At 30.6% G+C, this 26,497-nt stretch overlaps 1 protein-coding gene across 1 annotated transcript; it reads right to left on the reverse strand.

The window, feature by feature from the left end:
* Nucleotides 1–145: 145 nt before the first annotated feature.
* LOC142323148 (enoyl-[acyl-carrier-protein] reductase, mitochondrial) lies at nt 146–26,497 on the reverse strand. Its single transcript, XM_075362458.1, has 4 exons — nt 26,156–26,497; nt 5,829–6,065; nt 4,181–4,455; nt 146–628 (listed from the first exon to the last, which is right to left on the reverse strand). Exons 1-4 carry the CDS (start codon nt 26,357–26,359, stop codon nt 232–234), a joined length of 1,113 nt encoding a protein of 370 aa, XP_075218573.1. The 5' UTR covers nt 26,360–26,497; the 3' UTR covers nt 146–231.

Below are 26,497 nucleotides of genomic sequence, written 5' to 3' on the forward strand. Positions count from 1 at the left end.
AATAAATAATATATATTTACAACTGTTATTTATTATTTATTTATTTTAATCCTACTTGACAAAGCATTATTTATTTCAGTATTATTTATTTCTGGCCCCTTATGGTTTAAATTTATTTAAAAATTAAATTAAAAACAAAGAGGAGGGAAATAAAAAAAGTTTATTCACAAAGTGTTGTACATAAAGAGCTGAATCTTACGAAAACTAACATGAATGCAAGCGTTATAAAGGTTATTTTCGCATGTCCAAGAAGTATTTTAGGCCAATAAAACCTTGCTTGGAAAGTGTATTCATTAAAGCAATACGGTAATCTTTAAGAGGCACCGTTTGATACTGTGGTGCTTTCAATTTTTTATCCTTCATATATTCCATCAAATCGTCCAACATTTTTTTATGTTCTTCATTACCTCTGTTTTCTCTATACCATCGTGTCATCCAGAATCCTTGAAATTTAATGTTTCTGAATATTAATGCAGATGTAGGAACTATAACTGGATCACGAGACATTCCACCATATGTAACAAAGGTGCCTCCATGGTCTAAAAAGTGTAACACCTCTGAAGCTATCTTACCACCGACACAGTTCAGTCCTAGAATTGGTTTTGGATGGTTTTTTAATTCAAAAGTTCTGTAAAAAAAAAAATACTTTACAGTTATACATATTTCAAGAGTCAGTTTGTGGTTATTATTTCCTACATTACTTAAATTATAGAAGACAGTTATTGGTTTGAAAAGGTTTAGTTGGAGATAGACATCATATTGTAGAATGAAAATAAATGTAAAACATTTATTAAACAGAATATTCAGGCTGGTATGAAAAAACAAAGCAAACCAAGATTGGTATAATAGATCTTTCTGTGCACAGCCTTTACAAATTGCAAGACATTTGATAAAGTCATTCCACAAGGATGTGGTGCACAGTTAGTTGGCAGTCGCAGCAAGGATAAATGACATCTTTTTGAGTCATCAAATATCCATGAGTGAGCCTAGAGTGCCCTATTCGCAAACTGCAAATAATAACCTCTTCTGCAAGTTGGAAAATACAACATCAAAGGTAGGATTATTTGGATGCACTTTAATCCGAGCTACATAGTTTTGTCTATTCCATAGAGATGGCTCATCCCAATGTTCACAAGTAGACTTACCATGGGGCTTGATTGAAACGTACCTGTAGCAAGATGTACAAATGAATGATAGAGTGTATCAGCATCTTTAGAATGTTGGTTCGTGTGGATGAATATGCCACCACACAACTGTAGTCTAATTGGAACATCTCAGAGCTCAGTAGATGTGCAACATGTACATACAATCAGCTCCCCAATGAATATTACATAAACTCTCAGCATGTCTAAGATTTTTAGACATTTAACCTTCAGCTCCTTCAAAAGTGTTACCCATGTCAAGTCATTGGTCAAACCACAATCCTAGTTACCCGCATGCATGATTGTACTGGTTCATCGTATAAAAACACTTGAGGGTCAACATGTTTCCTCATCCGGGAAAAGCAACTGGATTTCATTTTTTCTGGAAAAAATATGAATCCAGTTGATTTACAGTATGATTCTAAGCAGGTTATTGTTTTGTTTAACCCCTGTTGAATGCATGGAGATTCCTTTTAATACCTATTCATGAAGTGAATTTACAATGCTGTGTTGTACACCTACAAATTGAAAAATACAGTAATGATGAGGTGTTGGCGAAGTATAATTGAATAACAGCTCCCACAGCAACTACATGATCAACAGGCGATCTACCTTTGTGGAAACTGCGTTGTTCAGGGGCAATTAGAGCATTTCTCTCAAGGTACCACACTAAATGGCAGTTTACAATTTGTTCCATCACCTTGCACAGGTACAATAACTTGAGAGGTGATTGAATCTGGCAACACCTGGTTGAAGAGTATTCTATTATAGATATATAAATATTGTAGTGCAGTATCTGGGAGGTGTGTAACATACCAAGGCTGATATCATTTCCAGGGTTAAGCGTCATGAAAATTATAAGCACACCTTAGCTCATTAAAACAAAAGAGTATGTTAATTCATTTTGCGAGTATAATAAAGAATCAGCTGTGGTGACTGCATCGATCCACCTTTCTCCAAACAACTGATATTTCTCCACAAATCACTTGACGGCATACAGCCCTCGCGTTGCAAAAGGTGCAGAGCAATTTAGTCGTAGGTCTTTGAAATTATGTAAATCCCTGCACTGATCTCTTAGTGCTTTCCTGCAGTCTTCATTCCACCAAAGGCCTTGGATTTCCAGATGGTAAAAGAATAAATTCATTTGTGCAATCTAGTATCAGGTGTGTAAACTTGGCAAGTTGGTGGATCAGGCTACCACACTTGTAATACTGGCCAAAGGAATCCTTGTATCTGATCCAGCCTGCTTTCTGCAGCCATCTGCATGGCTGCCTCTGAGACAAATCACTACTACTGACTGTGATAACAACCAGTGATTGCATGATGGAAATGTGCCAGGTAAGACGTGGAAGAAGGGTTGCTGACAAGGACAGATTGATGCACAAAAATGTGATGATGAAAATACAAATGTGTAAGACCCATCTTTCAAGATTAAGTTTTCCCTCAGTCTTTCAACTATAGTGAAGAACATGATGATGAGCCCTATGAAAAGTGATGGGCATTGCATTTGCCAGTTATTAGGGAGGGTAAAGGGATCAGTGCAAACAGACTAGACAGATCATCCTGTATATTCTCATATACATTGGCAATCCAAAACAGGTCTATTTTTTATTCCAGCGCACTTGTGAGTGGCAGCCATTTTTGTTTAGCAGTGCGTGCTAATTTTATACTTTGTAAACATTATTTTTTAAATTTCAGGGTGGTTAATTGAAGCATAATTGTGCATCTTTTGAAAATTCATAACTTGGTTGACAGCCAATATCACGTTGAAATTTTTTATGTAGTTTGTGGTTATACAGATACGTATTATGTGGAAAAATAAGATTTTTATTTCTCAGGCCTCAAACTTTCATAAAATTAATATATTGTCAATATTCTTAATTCCAGCTATGATGAGTACGATATCATATATAGGTGTCTCATGAAGAAACTAAGAAACCTTCCAGATATGTTCTGGTGAAAATAATGAAAGAAGTTCACATAGACATAGGTCTGGAAATGCTTCGTTTTTGACTTATGGTTAGCAAAATATTTCAGTAGGAATTTGAGCTACGAAATAGGATAAAACAGGTCTCAGAACTGAAACTTCAATAGTTTTTAAGATATCTGATGTAAAACAAAATCTGGTGTCAAAAAACAAGTTTTTTTAAGTTTGTAGTACAATAGCTTTGTTAAATTACAAATAAATGTGGAAAAGTTACTAACAAAACTTTTAGAGAATTTAATTCTGAGAAAATGAATGTTAATACAACCAATAAAAAGTAAATAAAAACTTATAAAAATTGGTATTGGGAAAAAATGCAGTTTAGATTTTTAGAAGTTTTTATTTACTTTTTATTGGCTGTATTTACATTAATATTCTCAGAATTAAATTCTCTACAAGTTTTGTTAATAAATTTTCAAACAAAGCTATTGTAGTAATAACTTAAAAAAAAATTGTTTTTTGACACCAAATTTTATGTTTTATGTCGGATACTTAAAAACTACTGGAGTTAGTTCTGGGACTTATTTTATCCTATTTCCCAGCTCAAATTACATAAGAAAGCAACAACTTTACTCCTTAATCTGGGTCCCAAAAATTAAAGTAGGACTTTTTTTTATTAGAAGAGCTGAAATCCAGGCGAAATCCTTTGATAACTTTAACTTGGAAACAAAGTTACAGACCTAAGTTTATATGAACCTTTTTCGTTATTTTCTTCACCAGTAGAACGTGTCCTGAAAGTTTCTATACTAAATGGACAAACATTTGCAACAAATAATCAGTTTACAGATAATTTACAAAATATGTATAAAAATATGCAATGCAGAGAAATGAAATCATGAAGAGAAATAGTTTTGTTAGGAAACACTTTTGTATTTATTTCTAAAAACTAAATAACACCAAAAATAATCGTACTAGTTATGAGTACTGGGAGGAATACTATAGTGTTCATAAATACTATTATATATTACTGGTAATTAAAATATAAGAAGGAACAAGTTCTGATGTTAGTTATGATAATTATATACGAAAAATAGTAGATAATAATATACTTTACCGCACTTCGTTTGTACTAAGTACATATGTTGCTCCCAAATCAGTTAAGTATTTCTTTAAGCTTTCTATTTCTGGCCGGTAACGTACAATATTTATTGTGTTAACACCCCAAATTTTGCACAACTGAATGATATTTTGTCCTGCAGCACTGTTAGCTCCATTTTGAACAACTGTATCACCAGGTTTTAAATTAACAAAATCTTTTAACATTCTGTATGCTGTAGCTGGATTTGATGTAATACCAGCTAATTCAACAAAGTCTATATCATCTCTTACCTATAATAAAAATAAGAATAAAATAAAAATAAATTTCTGGTGATGTTTTTAAATTAGTTTTTTCTTTGTAGCTCATAATCTTAGCAATGTTTTTTGTAAATTTTACATTTTTAAAAAAGTTTGTTTAGATTGTTTAACCTTCGATAATTCCTTTTTTATAGATTTCAGGAAATCTATTTTATCAGAAAAAGAAGTAAATTTTTTGAAAATAAATTAAAACAACAGCTTAAAAACTAACAATTGTTGTCAATGAAAAAGTTAATAGAATTTTTAGTAAGAATAAAAATTGATAGCTCAATGAATAGAAAAAAGTTATCTTTCCATCGTCTCAATAAAAAATCTAAAACATTTTATTATTCAGTTTTCTAAAATTCCAGTTGTTTTGCAAAGTAGTATAATTACATATGCCATAGATAACTTTTTTTTATCAAAATAAATGAGAAGAATATATATTTTTTATTCGTTATTTCTTATAACGAATGCTGTTTTGACAGCATATGATGATCTAATTAATGTTTATAAAAAGAGATAAAACTTCTAATGTTTAAAAATCCATTCTAGTTTGGACATTGTTGTATATTTTTTATGGTGTTATCAGTTCACTTTTTAAAAATTTTTATAAATTGTTTTATAAATTAAACAACAGTAAAAAGTACATTCCATAATTTTCTGTGAATGTATTTGACGGTGAAGTGCATGCTTGTGCTACCAGTTCTGTTTTTATTCGGTCACGACTACTCAAGAATTTTTACAAAATAATTTCTCTATTAACATATAATCTTCAAAAATAAAAATTTAATGAACCACCCGACATAATTTGATAATTTTCTTAAATTGTTCAACATGTTTTTTTGTTACTGTTTCTGGATGTGGAAAATAATAGATTAAAATAAAATGCTCTAAATAATTAAAACCTGCATTATGGTTTAAAATTATTCATTAAGGTATGAATGTAGCTGAAGATTAAGGTAACTTAAAATATACTACTGTAATGAACATACTATATTCAAGTATTTCACTCTGTTCAAGATGGTTTACAGTTATTATTATTATTATTATTAAATATTTGTATTAGTAAATCTATCACAGACAGAGATATTGAATGTTTTATTAAAATAAAAAATTAAATTACCTGGAATCTAACTATTTTTCATAAATAATATTATCTATTATTTAAAATATTAATTTTTGTTACACCTATACAGACATTTCAATCTTCAATTTTTTTAAATTTAAAACGTCTTAAAAATGTTATTTCTTAATGCAGGCTACCATAATATGATGCATGCTCATCATGACTAATTTATAAATGTGCACATGTGCATGTAAATAAAAACAAATTTCTGAAAAAATAATAATGAAAATTACACTACCTTAAAAAGCTCATTAGCTTTGAAAACACCATGAGTTCTCCATGTGCCAAGTGCTTCTGCATTAGGTACTACTCTATCACCAGCAGCAAGATTCTTTACATCAGCTCCTACTTTCTCAACTATTCCGACACCTTCATTACCTGGTGTCGCTGGAAGAGGTGGTTTTACTGGATATACACCCTGAATTAAATTCATGTCAGCTGGATTGACAGGTGCCATTACTAATTTGACCAAAACCTGAAATAAAGGGAAAACTTCATTATTTGGTTGAATAATAATTTTGAAAAAATTCAAAAAATCCAATTTCTGAAAAAGAATTTTACTTGAATTCTCTTACTTTTGAAGTCAGTAGTATATAAATTTTGTAGTAGTTAAACACATATTTTCAAACTAAATATATTATCAATTAATATAAAAATATTTATTATATTAAAACCAAATCAGTTACAAGTATATTTGCATTTCATACTGGTAAATTAAAAACTTCATAGATCTACGTACAAGATACAGGCAAAATCAATGCAGGAGGTGTAACTTCCATTGCATCACTTCTGTTTCCAAGCAAACTTCCATTTTCAAGGGTCACTCTTGCACTAGTGTGCCATGGTTTGTTTTCATAATGGCCATTGATAACCTTTCGTTGATTAAGGTAAAGGTTAGACATATCATGTTGGTTTAATAACCCCCACACATTGTTCTGAGGCAGTATCATTTGCAGGAGTTGTTTATTAGAGTGGAAGAAAACCAGTAAACATCCACTTTGCTCTCCAGGTATTTTGTTTGTTGTAGTCTTCTGGAAAGCCTTCATCTCATCTATCTATAATCATTTTCTTGAGTTAGGATGGGTTTGGGAAATGAAATCTAATATTTTATGGATTCCAGGCTAATTTGTGCAATTGAGTGCTATTTTTGGGTTACTTGTTTCGTTTGAACAATGACAATGTAGCATTGAGGGTGATTATTTTACTATGTTTATTCATCTTAAAAATCTTAAAAAGTGAAATGTAAACACTGTTGTAGTAGATAAAATTTCCAGGCATCAGGAAAGACTCTTTATGTAAACTGAACCTTATCTATATATACAAAATCTGACAGATAATGATTCTAACTTGTTACATGATTACTATTTGATTATAATAAAATTTCATTTATATATGTAAATCTCACGTTTAATTTAGTAAATTAGAAAATGTAAATAACTTTAATTATGTAACTCATAAAAGAACAATCTAAAATTTGAACTAATAAATTAGTAATGTTACTCAATTAGAAAATTTACAAAAAAAAAGAAGAAAAGTAATTCATTACCTTTCAGTGTGGTATAATTATCAACAGGTTTGTTATTCTCACTATTCTGTCAACATAGTCCATCTGATAGATCTTATTCAAACCCATAAGATGCAACACATTTACTATCAAACAGCATATTTGTCTGGGAAGATAATGTTTCAGACACCAGTTATATGAAGATCTGATTTTTCTTAATATAGCTGGTGATGCAGTATGACAATAGACAAGTAGATTAGTCTACGTATACTAATGAATGCTATTTATCGTTCATAAATTATTTTTTAATTTATAACCTTCCTTTTTGCTATATTTTATTAAAAATGACATATTTAAAACTAACATTCAATCATAATTTTATTAGTAAATAGAGAATGTAAATAACTCAAAATATGTAACTCATAAAAGAACAATCTAAAATTTAAATAAATACGAGGTGCGGCAATAAAGTAATGAGACTGATGTGAAAAAAAATGTTGCTTACCGTTTTAGTCATGTTTAGGGTTGCCTCCTTCACAGTAGTTCCCCTCTGATTGCACACACTTATTCCAGCGCTTCTGCCATTGATGGTAACATTTCTGGAACTCATCTTCTGTAATATCCTCCAAGAGCCTCATCACAGCTTTTTGGACATCTTGTGTTGTTTGAAAATGGTGTCCCTTGACCGCCATTTCGACTCTTGGAAATAGAAAAAAGTCGCACGGAACGATATCTGGTGAATAAGGTGGTTGTGGTAGTACTGAAATTTGTTTTGAGATTAAAAATTGCTGTATGGCGCATTATCGTGATGCAGAATCCAATTATCAGCAATGTTGGCACAGACATGAAGAACTCATTTACGAAGTCTTTCTAAAATTTCTTTGTAGAAATATTGGTTAACTGTTTGTCCAGGAGGCACCAACTCTTTATGAATAATTCCCTTGGAATTGAAGAAGCACACAAGCATGCATTTCACTTTTGACTTTGACATGCAAGCTTTTTTTGGTCTGGGTGATCCCTTTGAGCACCATTGCGAACTTTGGCGTTTTGTCTCTGGATCGTATTGAAAAAACCAACCTTCATCACCGGTGATAACACGGCTCAACAAATCTGGATTGATTTCCGTTTGCTCTAACAGATTGGCTGCCACATTTTTCTGTGGTTCTCGCTGTTGTGTGAGATTTTTGGGGACCATTTCTGCACAAATCTTTCTCGTACCAAGATCTTCAGTTAATATTAGACGAACCGTTTCTCGATCGATGTTGAGTTCTTCTGCAATCATTTTCACGGATAATCTTCGATCAGATCGTACGATTTCACGCACCCTGGTCAAGTTAACATCTGTCCATGAGGTTGATGGTCGTCCACTAAGGTCTTCATCTTCAACATTCGTTCTGCCTTCACTAAAAATTTTATGCCACCGAAAAACTTGAGTTTTGACATAACCTCCTCTCCAAAAGCCTTCTGAAACTTACCATAAGTTGTAGCGTTTTCACCCAATTTAACGCAAAAAGAAATGGCATACTGTTGTGCAATATTTTGCGGTTTCATTTCTGTGACGAGACACACAAACACGTGTTCACTTAATACAGCACAACTCACGACTGAGGAGTTGCATCAATGTGCCGCTTGGACTAGAAGTAGCTTATAGACCAAGGTCAAAGATGGTGTGCCTACACAAGCTGCAGGGTTGCCACATCTTGCAAAGAAAAATCAGTCTCATTACTTTATTGTCGCACCTCGTATAACTAAATAAATTTAATAGATATTTGGCAGATTTTGTAATATAATGCTCAGATAGCTAGGTGTAATAAATTATTAATGTTACTGAATTTGAGAATTCACACACACAAAAAAAAAAAAAAAAATTAATGAAATTCAATACCCTTATCAAAGTCATTCATTTAGCCTTCCAAAGAAAAACTGCAATCATTATTGTTAAATATTGGTGATTTAAGGAAATAGAATTAATGTTTTAAAGTCTAGCATTATCCTTAAGCCACATACTTTCAGTTTCCAGATACCACTCCCAAATTAATTTAGGATATGGTAAAATCAGTTCATAAATACAAATAAATACAGCACCGTATGTTTTTTATACTAATTCTTATATTTTTCAGATTTCAGTAAGGTATGTATTTTCCAGCAGAAGACAATTTCATAAATCAATAAAGTAGTTTCAGAAATTAGTATACCAAACAAATATTTCTTTATTACATTAATATACGCAGAATACAAGACTATAAACAAACCATTTAATGCATATGCTCTGGTATTAGAAAAGATTTTATTTATAAAATTCACTGACTAAAAAACATATCAAAATCCAAATTATTGGCTAACAGGACTTTATATGGTTCAGTAGTAAAATATCCAATAAAAACAGATTTTGGTGCAAATTAATTAAAATATATATATAGTGTTTCTAAAATGGTGGGCTGACTATACTTTTTCAGATTCTACTTGTAAAACTAAACAAAAAATATCCTTAGGCAAAATGGCAATTTCTCCACCATTCTCCCTCTGCCCACCAGTTTGTTATTTTCATATAAAAATTTATATCTCAAGTTTGGATAGAGGAATCACATTAATATTTTGTAAGTATCTTTGTAATAAAGTTTTAAAATTAGCAAAAAATCAGGATTTAAATACCTTTGCAAATTATAAAATTGTGGCCATTTTTGTTTTTCAATCTGTTATCTCCATAAATATAAGGTTTATCAAAGTGTATTGCTAAAATATTAAGCCTTTTATTTTGAACAAAATGACATTTTATTTTTTAAAAATTGGTTAACAAATATGCGAGTTATGGCAGAAAATTGATGTTGTAATTTTGTATCTGTTTTCATGTCCTCCACTTTATGTTCAATTCGATGAAATATTGTTTCTATTGATTGTTAATTCTAATATTGTAAATCAGTATCAAATTAAGTAATAATTTTCTTACAATAAAATTTAGCATTATATAATAATAAAACAATCGATATTAATTTTTCACTTTTTAATAAATTTACACAGCGTCTATTACTGTTGGTCATGTTAACAACGTAAAAATGAAGCTTATTTCAATAGGAATGGTGTTCAAAACTATCACAACCAGAGTACCTGGAGCAATGAGAATCCTCATGGTACCTTCCAAAGTAGCCATCAGCAAAGATTTTTCCTGAACATATGGGCAGGTATTTAAGGACTATGTTTTGGGTTTTGTAATTCTACAAATCATTTAAATGGAGAAAATTATCTTGCTCATTTGACCGAAAATCATCAACATTTTTTGGTAGACCTACCTCTACAATTAAGAGGAAATATGTGGCTTCACCATAATGAGGCTCCAGCACATTTCAGTCAGTTGATATCAGATTTCCTGCATGAAACTTTCCATGACAAAATGGATAGGCAGCGAGGGCCAGTGCCCTGGCCTGCCCGATCACCTGACTTAACCTTCTTGACTTCTACCTGTGAGGCCATTTGAAAAATATTGTTTACTCAACTCCAATACTCAACACTGAAGATCTTCAACAAAGGATCCAAAATGAATTTCAAGAAATTAGGAATAATACTTCTGAAATTTTTGAACGGTTAAGACAATCTCTCAGAAAAAGACCGGAGACTTGTGTAATCTCTAATGGTGGAAACTGTGAAATCTTTTATAACTTTTAACAATTGTTAACTGTTTATTTAAACAAGAAGTATACCTAATGTTCTACAACAATTAACGTAAGATTATCACAGGTAGTTGTTTTATTTTTTTAATTATTAGGTCTGTTACTGTGAGAAAATTATTACTTAATTTGAAACTAATTTACAATATTAGAATTAACAATATTTCATCGAACTGAACGTAAAGTGGATGACATGAAAACATACAAAATTACATCAATTTCCTGCCATAACTCAGCTATTTGTTAACTGATTTTAAATTAAAAAAATGTCATTTTGTTCAAAATAAAAGGCTTAATATTTTAGCAATAACATACATTTTGATGAAATTTATGTTTATGTATGTTTAATGGATTGAAAAACAAAAATGGCCGCAATTTTGTAATTTAAGTCCTGATATTTTGTAATTTTAAAACATTATTACAAAGACACTTATAAAATATTAATGTGATTCCTCTATCTGAACTTGGATATAAATTTTTATACAAAAATAACAAAATGGCGAACAGGGGTAAAAGTAAGGAGAAATAGCCATTTTTCCAAAGGATATTTTTTGTTTAGTTTTACAAGTAGAATCCGATAAAGTATAGTCTGCCCACCATTTTAGAAACTGTATATATAATGCACATTATACATTACAAATTACAACATTATAAATACAACCCGTTCGATGTAAATAACCCATTTACTTATTGATTTATTTTCACATAAAAGTAATAATTCTAAATTCTATTCATACGAAATAATAATCTCAAGTAACCCTGAGATAATAAAATATTTTAGATAAAATAAAGATAAGTTACTAATATCACTATCTTGATAATGTAAACAAATTTATTAATTTCATATAATTTAATATAAAGTTAAAAAAAAGAAGTAAAAAAGATTAGCATAATGACTTTAAACTGTATTACGGGTGTTTTTCCGCTATTTAGTGTTCCATTGTTAATTAAATGGCAGATTTAGTCTAAGTTAGGAACCAATATTTTAAAGATTACTAGAGTTATGACATTTATAAACAATGTTATTAATACTATAATTTAACTAGAGTAAAAGCTTATAAATTTCTAAAAAAAAAATTATGTATTAATCTTTACATAAAAACAGTCATCATTTAATTTTTTTTTTATTCCAACAGTTTTTACTTTATGTTTTTTCTAACAGTTATCATTTTATGTTAATAATAGGACATCAATTAAACATAATGGTGATACAAATGCATAAAAATTGTAAAGTTAATTACCTCCCCCCTGTTTTTAAGAAAAGTGTATACCTAAATTTACAAAAATCACATATTCAGTAAAAGAGTGTTGAAGATAACATTTACTGAAAATTCTACTTACTAGGCTCTAAAATGCTCCAGGGTATTTTTTTGTGTCTTGCCTTTTTCTTTTTAGAAATATTTTTACAACTCTTCTCTTTTTCTACTTTTCTGTTGCATCTTTTTCAGATTTTTCAATCCTTTTTTGATCTATATCTTTTAAATTGTCTGAAATACATTTTCAGGACTTAATTATAGTCTTTGTAATGCAAGAGCCTTATAAATGGAACCACCATTGAAACAAATAGCAGCATCTGTTACACCAAGTTAAGGGTTTTGAAAAACCCAACCGTTTTTTCTAAAAATACAATTTTTTGTACCCTTTGCCTTATAAAGCTGTTAAAGCTTCATTTGAGTTTTGAGTTTTGCCATGCAAACAGCGTTTCAGAAGTTCTGACTGCAATAAGTCTGCATGTACAGGCTTAATAATTGTCATTACTGCTTTAGGTAATCAATGTCTTTGGCTTTATTGTAACTATATCAGGTATCCTTGGGACAAAGAAAATGTTGTGGATTGTCATCAGTGGAACTTTTGTGAAAAAATGTAGGCCATATTGTTTGTCTCATATCTGCTATGCTTTTGAATTTTTGAAGGCCTGTACCTAGCCTTTAATGCATTCGTTCTCAAAGTGGGTGATAAATGCCCGCTTGTGTTTTAATTGGTCCCGTTTAAAATGTAAGTTTCAACTCTGAAATAGGATATGCCACAATTAAAAAAAAAAAATAATTGCAATTACTATTTTTAATTTATGGTAAGTTTAAAAATTTTGGGGGATTCTAGAAAATCGTTGAATCTCAATGTGGGCGATGGGCGAAAAAGTTTGAGAATCAATACTCTAATGGATGTGATCCAGACACTGCAGTTTTGAGATTTCCACATCACTGCTGCAAGGCTTGTGCTGCAAAACATCAGAAAAACCTTTGGAATCTTTATTTCCTAAATATTTTGTAAATCTGACATTCAGTTTAGCTTCTGAACTTGCAAAAATTTGTTTTGCCCCTTCAACTTCCATCCTACCACTTGATCTACTGTAATTATTAATGGTATATATTTTTCTGTATGCTTCCCTTTTGCAAGACTCCCTTGATTGTATTTGTTTGTACAACCAGTATAGTACTTAGTTTTAAACATTCAACATCTAGGACTTTACTTGTATCAAAAGATGTAACAATCTTATCACCACTGAGGAACATGTGTCCTCATCGCTGCCAGGTACCATCAAATTTTCCTGCAATATCTCTGTTTCTATTATTTTCTTCAATAGCCTCAATAGCTGCATTTTAAGAGATACATCGCAGTCTTCTGTGGCAGCTTTGAATACTATTTCATTATATTTCTGTACCTTCGCATTTGGAGGTGCTAAATTCATAACCGCAAAAAATATTTTTCTTGCTTCATTCCTTTGTCAATTGATCATAAAGCATAGGCAAATCTTATGTTTAAATCATGTACATTTTTACAGTATTACAGTTCATGCTAGTATTATGATTATTATTACAAAAGAAACAATTATTTTATGTGCTAAACCATTACTGTATCATCTAACCTAACAGAAATACAGTTTTTGTTATCACAATATTTGAACTTTTCAAAACCTTTACAATAGCTGATAATTCTAAGTTAAAAATAAACTTTACATTATTTTTACTATATTCAAAATCACATGGAAGCTTTGACTGCAAACATTTTTTGAACTAGAGGAGCTTCTCTTATTTTTGTCTACACTGCCAATTGTAGAAGGTGTAGATAGATGAACATTAGGTTCACTAGGTTTATTTCATACAAACTTGTTTCCTTTAAACTAATGTTTAGTATTAGTTTTCTTTAGTAAAATGTAAACAGATAAACTACACTAATAAATAATTATGATCAAGTAATACTGTGACAAAATCGCAATTCAAAACTTTGAAATTAAAATCACATTAAGTTATAACCTTATTCTTCAGTTGGCAACAAAAATATGTGTACAAGAGCCATTAAATATCATAGGTGCTTGTAGTAACCAATGCTACATAAACAACAAACTTCAAAATTTGGTTTTATCATCACTAGTGTAGGAAGAAAGTCACAGTTTTTTAAAAAAATAAGGCATCGTAATAATTTTTAAGTATTCTAGAATGTTTATTTTTTTGTAATTATAAACTAATTCATTAATTCACCATAGAAGTTTTCTGAAGTTTGTACATAGGGATTTGAAAATGGAATCTTGTAATGTAGGAAAAATGCCATGCCCGACCAGGATTCAAACCCAGGATCCCCGGATGAAATGCCGAGATGTTTCCACTCTGCCATGCAGATCGATGGAAATTTATATTTACAGTTTTGTAATAAAACAGTCCACATTTTGAGAAATGTAATATAAATAATAGTAAAAATACAGTATTAGTTATACAAGAGTGAATGCCTATACTTCAGCAAGAGAGTCACAACTATGTAACTGATATCTTAAAAAAATAAAATCTCTATAAATTATATCGATTTATTAATAATACTTAATAGTTATGTTACATATTTAAACTGATAAAAAGTTATATTGTTTTTAAGTTGATTTTATTTTTCTAAATACATAATGGAATTATTTTAAATACTGAATATTTATTACAAACCTATTTTTAGTTTTCAAATAAATAAAGGTAAAAAATAGTCATTAATGACCAGAACTTGAAAAGTTTCCTCACTGAAGAGCAATATCACACATGAAGAGTATAACGTATGAGGGTGAACATGTTTCAAGTTAAAATACTAAATCTGTGTGGAACTTTTCTAGCTAGATCTATAAGCTTAATGAAAGATAAATGGTGTTGTAACTATTTTTCAAAACTAATGTGCAACTATTGTCACTCATAGGACAAAAAAAGAGGCTATGACTTACTTTATTCATGAAAATTTTCTTTGATGTTTATACGGTCCCAGAGGTAAACTACTGCCTTATTTACATTTTTTTTGGGGAAAAGGATAGCAAGACAGACATAAAAGGATTAAATCAAGTTCTAAGTACAACAAACTACAAACAGAAAACTAATATAGGATTGTAAAAGAATCCTGCAAAGAGGATACATTAAATCACAAGTGTTGTAAAAAAACATCCATCAGAAAGGATGCTTGTGTATAGAATGTGCCTAAAATGGTGGGGTGGCTTTTAATTTTCAGATGCTATGTTAAAATAAACAAAAATGTTGATTTCCCTTTCGGCTTTCCTTCTGTCTGCCATTTTGTGTTTATTAATGAAAAATCAATATCTCAAGATCAGATTGGGAGATCACAATATTTGTTACACACATTTATACTGTTGTTTAATAAATAAAAACAATCTAGTGTAAATTTATTTACAAATTTCAAAATGGTGGCAATGTCAATTTTTCAATCCTTTGTATCTCAGTAGTTCTTAAGTTCATCATATTATGAATTTTTGTAAAAATGTTAAGCATTCTATTGTGAACAAAATGACACCTTAAGTTTTGAAAATCGGTTGACAAATAACCTACGATACAGAATGTATAACATAATTTTCTGCCATATTTAATCTCTGCTCTACCTGTCTGTAACTGGTTTCAAAGAAACATTATTGAAGAGCCCCTTTTCTTTGTCAGCATTCTATTATACATATGAAGCTAGTTTTAGTAGCAATGGTATAGTAAAACTTTACAAACAGCATATTTGGTGTGAGGAAAATCCTCTTACTTTCTACCCAAGCTGCCATCAATGGTTTTCCCTAAACATATAGGCAGGTATGTTAATGACTATCTAATTGGTCCTGTGGTTCTATCATATCATCTAAATTGGAGAACAAACACCTGACAGCAAATGTGCTGGATTTGTTAAAGATTCTAACTGGAAGTAAGAGTAAATATGTGGTTTCAACATGATGGTGCTCCAGCAATATTTTAGTCGATTGGCAACAGATCTCCTGCATAAAATTTTTCCTGGAAAATGCATAGATCATAGCGGGCCAGTATGGTCTATCAGATCACCTGACTTTAACCCTCTTGACTTCTATTTTTGGGGTCATTTAAAAATCTTGTTTATTCTACTCCAGTCCTCAATATTAAAGACCTAAATCTGTGAATCCAGAATAAATTTAATAAAATAATTAATACTCTAGGAATCTTTGAGCAGGTAAGACTGCCTCTCAGAAGAGTAAAAAGAAACTTGTCCAATTTTCAATGGTTATCACTTTGAACAATTGTTTTCTTTGATTTTTATAAGTCAAATTAATTACTGTTATTTCAAAAACAAAAGTTAATTATCTTAAAATAATCTTAAATTTATTGTTAATTATTTTTATTTATAATTGCATCAACAATTCAAGTCATTAGTGATTTATCAGTGTAATGTAACTGTATTGGTAAATGTGTAGTCTTGAACAAACTCGGGCAACTATTCCTGAGACTGTTGCTGTTGTTAACTGAAACCTAACTACCAAAGAACATTGGTACCCACAATCTAGTATTCAAATCCATATAAAATAATTTACCTTCATTAAAATTTGAACCTCAGAACTCAGGTTAAAACGACCTTAATTTTAGTTATTTTAAAAATGAAATTGTTGGATTATCTCAGGTAATTATTTTTTTTAAATATTTAACTTGAAAAAACTATTACACACTTTAAAACTAATTAAAGAAATAATATTAATAATAAATCAATCAACAGCATATTAAATCAAGTACTTGAATTTTTGAGAAAAAGATGAGATCTGGCAGAAAATTATGAATACATTTTCTGTTGTAAGTTGTTTACTTGTAAACTGATTTTCAAAACTAAGGTGTCATTTTGTTCACAATAAAATGCTTAACACTTCTAAAAAAATTGTAATATTTTAAAACTAAGAGCTACTGAGATATAAAGAATTGATATCTGCCATTTTGATATTTGTGATCATGTTTTTACACTGTAATTTTGATTTATTAGATGTTGGTATAAACATGTGTACCAAATATTATTGTGATTCCTCAATCCAATCTTGAGATACAGATTTTTCATTAATAAACACAAAATGGCAGATAGAAGAAAAAATAAAGGGGGAAGTTAATATATTTTGTTCATTTTCATATGCATAATCTGAAGATGTATAGCCACCGCACTATTTTGGTACATTCAGTATATTTGTGTGCATGTACATTATATGTAATTGGGGAAGGAGTGTACACATGATGTTTCACACAAAAAATAAATCAATGACAACAAATGTTTTAAAATACAGGTCAAAGCAAACAGGTTTAACAAATTCAAAAAGGTTGTCAATTCTGGCCATATAAAAGTAAAAAAGTAAAATTCTGTTTTGAATTCTTTGTTTTCAAAAATTCTGCGTCTCTTCACTTGTGCAGAATATGTTGATATGATATTTGTATACAGTTTGTCCACTCGATGAACGTGCTCTACCTGCAGTGGAAGAATTGACTGATGTAGGTATCCTGAATAAGTAGTTTCAAACCGTAAAGTATTTTGTAGAATTTTTAATAATCTTCAAAGAATGTTACACTTCCCAGAGCTCATGTTTCATCTGAATATCAACCAGTGCATGGTAAAGAAAGGGAAAATATTCTTCAGGTGGTGCAGCTTCGTCCTACGAGTACGTGAAGAATTTCTACACGACTCAACATTCCACAAAGCACTATGGAAGATATTACATGCTCATAGACTGCATCCTTATGTTCAGAAAGTTCAACACCTTCAGCTTCATGACTAAACTGAGGTACAATACCTTCAGCTTGATAACCAAGATGGAGATATTGTCAATGGGTAAACAATAATTACCACTTAATTCCATTCATACTTACAAATACACACAAAGTGACCAAATGTCCTGTTTTTAAAAGTAGCCTATCCTACTGTCTCCAAACAAAGCTTCAGGACACTGAAATGTCCCATTTTTAGAAAAAGAATAACCATAATAACAAATTCAAAAAAAAGGTGTGAGAAATAAAAAAATCCGACTGTAGCATCCAGATGATGGTAACTGACCACACAATTTGTCAAAATTTTGAGGTTAGCTGTAATAATTAACAGTGGTTAAGAGTAAACAGCATTTATTGTTATATCATAAGTGTGTTAATTTAAATTTCTTGTACACAAACCCTTCATTTCAACTATACCTAAATATAAGTGTACCGTTAATGTTAACTTACAAACTAAGTACGTGTTTATAGAACAAAGAAGTACTCCATTGGGCCTCAGATGTGAAAAGTGTCATATAGAATTTAGTGCAGCCCATGCAAGTGCAGCAATACTGGGCAACATTAAAGAACAGAAAAACACAAAAATTCTGACCTTGCTACTGCTTCGAGTTCTTTGATGCTCAATTTTCTTAAATAAGGAGATTCACCAACTTCAAAAGAAAGTTGCTGCAACCGAAGGTGCCAGGGCTTATCATATGGTGCAAGATAACTACAGTTTTCGCTCAAATGATTGTGCTCCTAAGTTAATTCAAATGTGTTTTGCACAGAAATTTTGATGTGCTTGTATAAAAACAGAAGCTATTGTTAATGTGTTAGTGCCAATAGTAATAAGTGAATTAAAAGACTGCCTCAGTGAATGCAACTGTGTTACTATATTAACTGAATCTTCAAACCACAGATCTAAGAAAACATTCTCTGTTTTAGCTAGCTTCTTTTTCCATACTAAGGCACACAAGTCAAACTTTTAGAATTTCAAGACCAGGGTGAAACATCAGATGTTATTGTAAATTTTCTAATGAAAGTACTGACTAATGAAAATAATTTGACTTCAAAAATTGTGGATATAATACTAACTGAAATTTTGATGGATCAAAAAGATGTCAGCAATATTTATGCAAAACTAATTTTATCTCTAGAAAGAATACTGATAGTAATAGGATAAAAGCTCATATAAATCAAAACATGAATAAAACTGCTGCAGACTGTGTCTACATGTAGATTTTGAATGTGTAATTGTAAAAATATATTCACATTTTTATATTTATAGTATTTGTGTGGAATCTTTGAAAGAATTTTGTAATGAAGTTGTCACAGAGTATCAGAAATTGCTAGGCTATAATAAAACTAGGTGGCTTGTGCTTATGGCTACTATTGAAAGAATTTTCAAATTGTACAAGTCATTAAAAAACTACTTTTTGAGTATCGATAAATGTTCAAACATATTGAAAACTCTCTCTGAATTATGGCTTTTTTATGAATGCACAGTCAGCAAAGTTTCATCAAGCTGTGTTAAAAATCCACAGTTAGAGTATGTCTGCAATTGAAGCTGTTAAGGAAATAAATCAAGACCATTTGGCCTTGAAACAAAGTACAGTTTCTTCCCCACTCTGTTCATAATTTAATGGCAAAATTGCAAGAAAATGGCTGTAGTGGTATTGAAGAAGAATATATGAAAACTACAGCTGCTGAATTTTATAGAATAAGAAAGGAATATTTGAGGCAGTGGACTTTGTTCCATGAAGAATTAGAAATATTTGAATGGGCAAATCTAACCAAAATACCTACGTGGGAAGAAATTCAAAGAATAATGGATATGTGGATTGAAAAGGGATTTATTAATTGTAACCCAGATACAGAAGTTTTTGATGAGTTTTCATTTATTTCTAATTACATTACACCACAAAAAGTGACAGAATGGAACATTGGGATTGTTTCAACTGAGTCATTGGGTGGAATGGTTCAAACACTTTCATACCAATAATTTGAATCATATGAACTTTCATATAATTATTGAATACATTTTATGTTTGTCCGACACTAATGTACCTGTAGAAAGGTTCTTTTATCTTAAAACATAAGTTGTGGACTAGTAAAAAATAGAGTTGCAAGTCGCAGTTTTTAAAGCAATGTTAATTACTAAAGTAAATTTCAGAAATTCTGCCAAGAATTTCATTCCAATTTAAAATTAACACTAAATATACTTATGCAAATTTGTTCTTCAGAAAAACATAAGACCACATCAATTCCTTATTTTCATGTGTTCATTCCAATTCTTTTCATTAATAAATACAAACTGTAGAGAAATATGTGTTTTCTTGAATAAACTTACTATTACCTAAAAATTAGATGTCCCGCTTTGAGGAAAAAGTAAATGGTCACGTTATTCATACTGTTTTTGGATGAAGCTATTTTTACCCGTAATGGCATAAATAACACAGAATTCATATCGGTGGATGAAGAAAACCCACATGCTGTTGTTGAATCATGTTGGTGTAGCATGATCGACAATCAATTAATGGTCCTCGCAAATTAGAATGATGTGTCTCAGGGAGAAATTATCTGGAATTTTTAAACAGTGAATTTCTTAGTGCTTGAAAAATTTCTCACTGGTGAAACGAATTGAAATGTACTATCAACTTTATGGAGAACCAACACATTTCATGAATGAAGTAAGACAATTCTTAGATAAAAAATTTACCGTAAATGAATTGGATACAGAGGGCCAATAATTGGCCACAGGATCCTACTCCCTTAAATTACTGTTTACAGGGATGTATAAAATGCAAAGTATACAAGCAAAAAGTTGACACATGCAATGAACTGATCGCTTGCATTTTCATCAAGAAACACTAAGATATCTTTAGGATGGTGACACAAAATTTAAGGAAAAGAGATGAAAAGTGCATTGATGTCAATTGTAAAATTTTTAAGGGAACTTAAAACATAAAAATGAATCCCTTAAAGAAATGTAACATTAATATTCAATAATTAGTTTATAAATATTAAAAATTATTAATAAGAATGTTAGTGTTAGTCTTACTAAACTTTTCATTGATAACTGGTTTTAATTTTTACAGATTCACAACACTTCTCTGTTCTGTTAAAAAAAGATAATAAAAAAATTTATTATCTTTTTGTTCTTCATAGTTTATACATCGATTTTCTCGGAAATATTTTATTTTCTCTACTAGTTTTGATAATAAAATTTATACATTTATTAGTCACTTATTAGTCAGTTATTTGTACTTCAAAACAAAAAAAAAAATGTGTTTTTCCTCAACAACTTCAACTTCTTTACATTGGATTTTATGAAAACCATGGGAAATACAGTTCTCGGACCTTTTTACTTTATTTTTCAAGCCAAAACATAAAAAAACCTTCAAGTTTACCCCCTTATATAATGCCTTAAAAATTTCACCTGGGGAACTGAATCCAGGCTAAAACTTTTGCTAGCCGCAACTCTAGAGCAAAGAATTTTCAGACATATGTTTAGGTGAACTTTTTTCCTTATTTCAAGCTCTAGAATCAGTTCCCAAATTACTTCCTTTTACTCCTGAATCATTCTATATATTAACAGTAAAAAAGAATCTTTTATAAATAGCTAAATTTAATCAATCAAATGCTACTTTCTGTGAATAGCTCCATAGTACAACAAATAAAAGAAAATGAGATACATCAAATTTTATTGGGCAGAAGGAAATGATTAATAGAGATGCGATTATACTTATGTGACTAAATGGTATGAATCTACCTTCTTAAGAATCTACTCAAGAAAGGTAGTACCTAATCAAAAAAGGGTAGAATGGGCTAGAGCTTAATTGAAGATTGGGCATTTCATGTGGCAGTGAGAACATGATAGGAGTTTGAAAAAATTATTGATTTTGGGCAATTTTTAAGCCACACAGCCAGATGAGTTATTGCCTGAGAATTATCTGTAGTAGAATTCCAAATTGTTTCAGAAAAACGAACACCTTTAACAGAATTTAAAAAAAAAATTATTAATGTTAAAAATAACAAATGAAGTAAACATATTCACATACTGTAATGTATAGATTAAATGACAAAAAATTAAAGAAATATGAAAATATCATAAAAAAATTGCACAGTATATTCAATGATGGAAACAGTCAAGGCAATAAGAACACTGATGGACAGCTAATGGATGGAAGTAGTTCAAGACTCAGCATAAAGAAATACATACAGATTTGAACACCCACTGAGCTGTGAAATGGGGATGTTCTAAGAAATATTCATAACAACATCATACACAAGATAACGGGGTGTGCCTTAGTATGGTACATGTGTGCCATTACTAATTGATTCTGTCATTACCAAAGAAGGCTAATAATTCTATTCTGAAGTGTATCCAACTCAGCTACAGCAGAATGCACTAGTAGCAAGTCAAAGAAAGTTATTTAATATGGGATGTAACAACTTAGGTACCATTAGTCTGCAATAAACTACAAAAAAAAAGTATGATCAAATCTAGATCTTATTACGGCTCTATATAATTTTAAGCATGGATTATGATCAGCAACTGAACAGCAGTTACTAACAATACACAACATATGTAGACATTTTAAGCAAATAACATCCATTTTACGTAATTATTAATTTATGTCATGTATTCATCTGAATAAATACCTAAAAATTCAGATGGTTTGATGTCATGACAATCTTACCTATTTAAAAAAACAAAAACCTTTTGGTATGTTACCTTTTATAATTAAGAAAAGCATAACATGCTGATTTAGAAACAACAATTTAAATCCATCATTCTTTGCCCAACTTGAAATTTTGAAGTAAATGCTTTGTAGTCACTAATAACTCGATATGTCATAAGCAGTAAAAATAATCTACTTATAACAAACACTTGACAGGACTGTAATGTACTTTACAATGACTACAAATAGCAGTAAGGGCACTGTTCTATGGTACACAATTTTTTATCATAAATGGTTGGGAAACTGTTGTCCCTATTTGAATATGAAAATTTTATAGGTTTAGGGATCCTGCTATGAAGCATAGATATCTGCATCCCATCCCTGCATGGCGTTCAATATACATCTTTACCAGGCTATGTCATATATCTTCCTCAAACCGAGTAAGACAGAAACAAGGTGTTGATTCATTTTAATTCTTTTAGTGTAAATATAAGCATTCAAAGTACTTATGGGTTCTCAAACTGCAAAGTTACAAAGTTCATTGTACAATCTATATCTTTGAAAATTTCAATTGTAAGACTAGTATAGAAAACTGATCAAAATACTGACAACCTCATCTGAAAAAATATATATAATGTCATCGTGCAGCAGTCCTAAGATAGGGAGTGTACAATAGAAATCTTGTCAAACATCTTTTACATGGAATTCTGAGACATTCAATGTTAAACCAAGACTGAAGCAGTTTTGGAAAGCCTTCAAATGATCCCTAAGCACTTTCTAGCAGTCATCATTTCACCAAGGAATGGATATGTAGGTTTTTGAAATGTCAGTAGGAAAGATTTACCAACTGCACTGAGTACCTGTTGTTCAATCAATGAAGTTATGAGAATGAGCTCTGTGACCAGCACTTTCACAATACTTCTGATCTATGATTTTTTACTACAGATTCCAATTCATCTTCTCCATAACCAAGTCTTGGTTGTTTTAAACCATTTTTACATAGGAACGTGATAAAAATAGGTTTGTGATTGTTTATATACAGATTAGGGACTTACAGACCATTGAAGGCAAGAAAAGAACACAATAAGACAGTGGGAGATGCCAGTATTTGTTGATGTGCCAGAGGACGATAAAAGCACAAGAAACCATCACAGAAGGCACAGATCTTGCCTAATTTAATGATATATCCCTGAAAGGAATAACTAGTTGATTCCCAAGTAACATGGTACCTATTGAAATCATCTATTATTAAACCAGGGATGAACCTTGGGCCCTCTGATTCGGAAAAGTCAGAAAACAGCAGCAGATACAAATTGCAGTAGAAAAAGAATAGAAGCATGGATGATAACAGAAGAAAGATTGTAGAAGGAAGAAAAATTACAATAAACTTGGGGCCCAGGGTTGCTACATCCTGTATACTCATTGTTGAGAGTACAGTTCACTGGTAACTGTCAAAAACACAGTATCCAATGAACTTAAAAGACAAGAAAAAAATTCCTAAAGAAGGCAAAAATGCCTAGCTGTCATACTTTAGATGCATTAAGAAATAAACTGAACTAAAACATAATCCTATACTAAAGTTTAAAATAAAAATGACAGTTAATAAAAAAGCACAGAACAATTACTCATAACATTAACAACTGACATTACTGTTGGGCTGTGCACTTGAAAATAACAGCAAACAATAAAGCATAACCAGAACAAATCATATATAAATCACTAATCATACATAAATCATTAATAAATAGTTGATAGTTTTAAGTGTTATAGTAATGATACCAAAGAAAGCAGGGGCAGATAAATGTGAAGAATACAGAACAATTAGTTTAACTAGTCACGGATCAAACATCTTAACTAGAATTCTATACAGAAGAATTGAGAGGAGAGTGGAGGAAGTGTTAGGAGACCAATTTGGTTTCAGGAAAAGTATAGGGACAAGGGAAGTAATTTTAGGCCTCAGATTAATAGTAGAAGCAAGATTAAAGAAAAACAAAACAACATACTTGGCGTTTATAGACCTAGAAAAGGCATTCGATAACGTAGACTGGAATAAAATGTTCAGCATTTTAAAAAAATTAGGGTTCAAATACAGAGATAGAAGAATAATTGCTAACATGTACAGGAACCAAACAGCAACAGTAACAATTGAAGAACATAAGAAAGAAGCTGTAATAGGAAAGGGAGTCCGACAAGGATGTTCCCTATCTCCGTTACTTTTTAATCTTTACATGGAACTAGCAGTTAATGATGTTAAAGAACAATTTAGATTCGGAGTAACAGTACAAGGTGAAAAGATAAAGATGCTACAATTTGCTGACGATATAGTAATTCTAGAAGAGAGTAAAAAGGATTTAGAAGAAACAATGAATGGCATAGATGAAGTCCTACGCAAGAACTATCGCATGAAAATAAACAAGAACAAAACAAAAGTAATGAAATGTAGTAGAAATAACAAAGATGGACCACTCAATGTGAAAATAGGAGGAGAAAAGATTATGGAGGTAGAAGAATTTTGTTATTTGGGAAGTAGAATTACTAAAGATAGACGAAGCAGGAGCGATATAAAATGCCGAATAGCACAAGCTAAACGAGCCTTCAGTAAGAAATATAATTTGTTTACATCAAAAATTAATAAATGTCAGGAAAAGATTTTTGAAAGTGTATGTTTGGAGTGTCGCTTTATATGGAAGTGAAACTTGGACGATCGGAGTATCTGAGAAGAAAAGATTAGAAGCTTTTGAAATGTGGTGCTACAGGAGAATGTTAAAAATCAGATGGGTGAAGAAATAGATGAAGAAAGAAGCATTTGGAAAAATATAGTTAAAAGAAGAGACGGACTTATAGGCCACATACTAAGGCATCCTGGAATAGTCGCTTTAATATTGGAAGGACAGAAGGAAAAAATTGTGTAGGCAGGCCACGTTTGGAATATGTAAAACAAATTGTTAGGGATGTAGGATGTAGAGGGTATACTGAAATGAAACGACTAGCACTAGATAGGGAATCTTGGAGAGCTGCATCAAACCAGTCAAATGACTTAAGACAAAAAAAAAAAAAACAAAGGTACAATAAAATGTTATCCACAGCTGTATTAACAAAGTTATATACTTTCATCCTGATTCTAGGTAAACAATTTTTTCATTTTATTTTCAGGAGCATCTATAAAAAATAACTGAAAAACTGTCATCATACAGTAATATACGTGGAGGGCTATTTTTGGAAATCAGGTAGTACAAGTCTGTAAGAAATATAGACTACCAGTTAAAACACAATTTTATAAGTAGCAGTGAAATTCTCTCCCACTACAATTTAAATGTAATAAATAAAATTATTGAATTCATTTATATCTGTGCTTCAAGATTTTAAGAAAAAAAAAATGTTAAAAATACTAATCTTACCAATGTTAACATATATCTACAAACTTTACTATCAAATGTTCTTTTAAAATCAGATTTTGTTAATGAAATTAAAAAGGATTGAAAAATTTTACATTAGTATTAGAACCTAATACCTAATTATTAAATTGTTTACCTCTACAATTTTTTGTTTCAATTACCAATGTAGTCGAAAATTTCGATTATGATTAAATCACAAAAATGAAAAAAACCAAAGGATATTACTATATAACAATTTATTAAAAGAATTGAAATCAAAGTATAAGGACGTCCAAGGAAAAATGACAGCTTGGGCAGCTTTTAAATAAAGGGCGTAATATAATTGCAGAAAAAAATTCATACCTCATCTTTTTTAGGTGAAGCAGGTTCTTCCTCCACTAATTCAACAACCTTGTTAGGATCACCAAATTTAAAAAACGTTAGTTTTGATCCTGTAGAATTTAACATGTCGCCTTGATATCTAACATCTTTAGCCCTAAGAAACGTGGTCTGTTTTAAAAAAATAGACGTAAACAGCACAAGATTCTTATTTAAACACGAATGCATAGTGATCAAAAAGGTACGAACTGCCACTTTAAACCTTACAACATAATGTTCACGTACTTCATATACAACAATAACGTATGGATTTTAAATACCTCAACTAACCTCAACTATTTACATAGAGTTTATAATACGTTTGAC

The sequence above is a fragment of the Lycorma delicatula genome, chromosome 1, assembly GCF_047948215.1.
Source record: "Lycorma delicatula isolate Av1 chromosome 1, ASM4794821v1, whole genome shotgun sequence".
Lineage (NCBI taxonomy): Eukaryota > Metazoa > Arthropoda > Insecta > Hemiptera > Fulgoridae > Lycorma > Lycorma delicatula.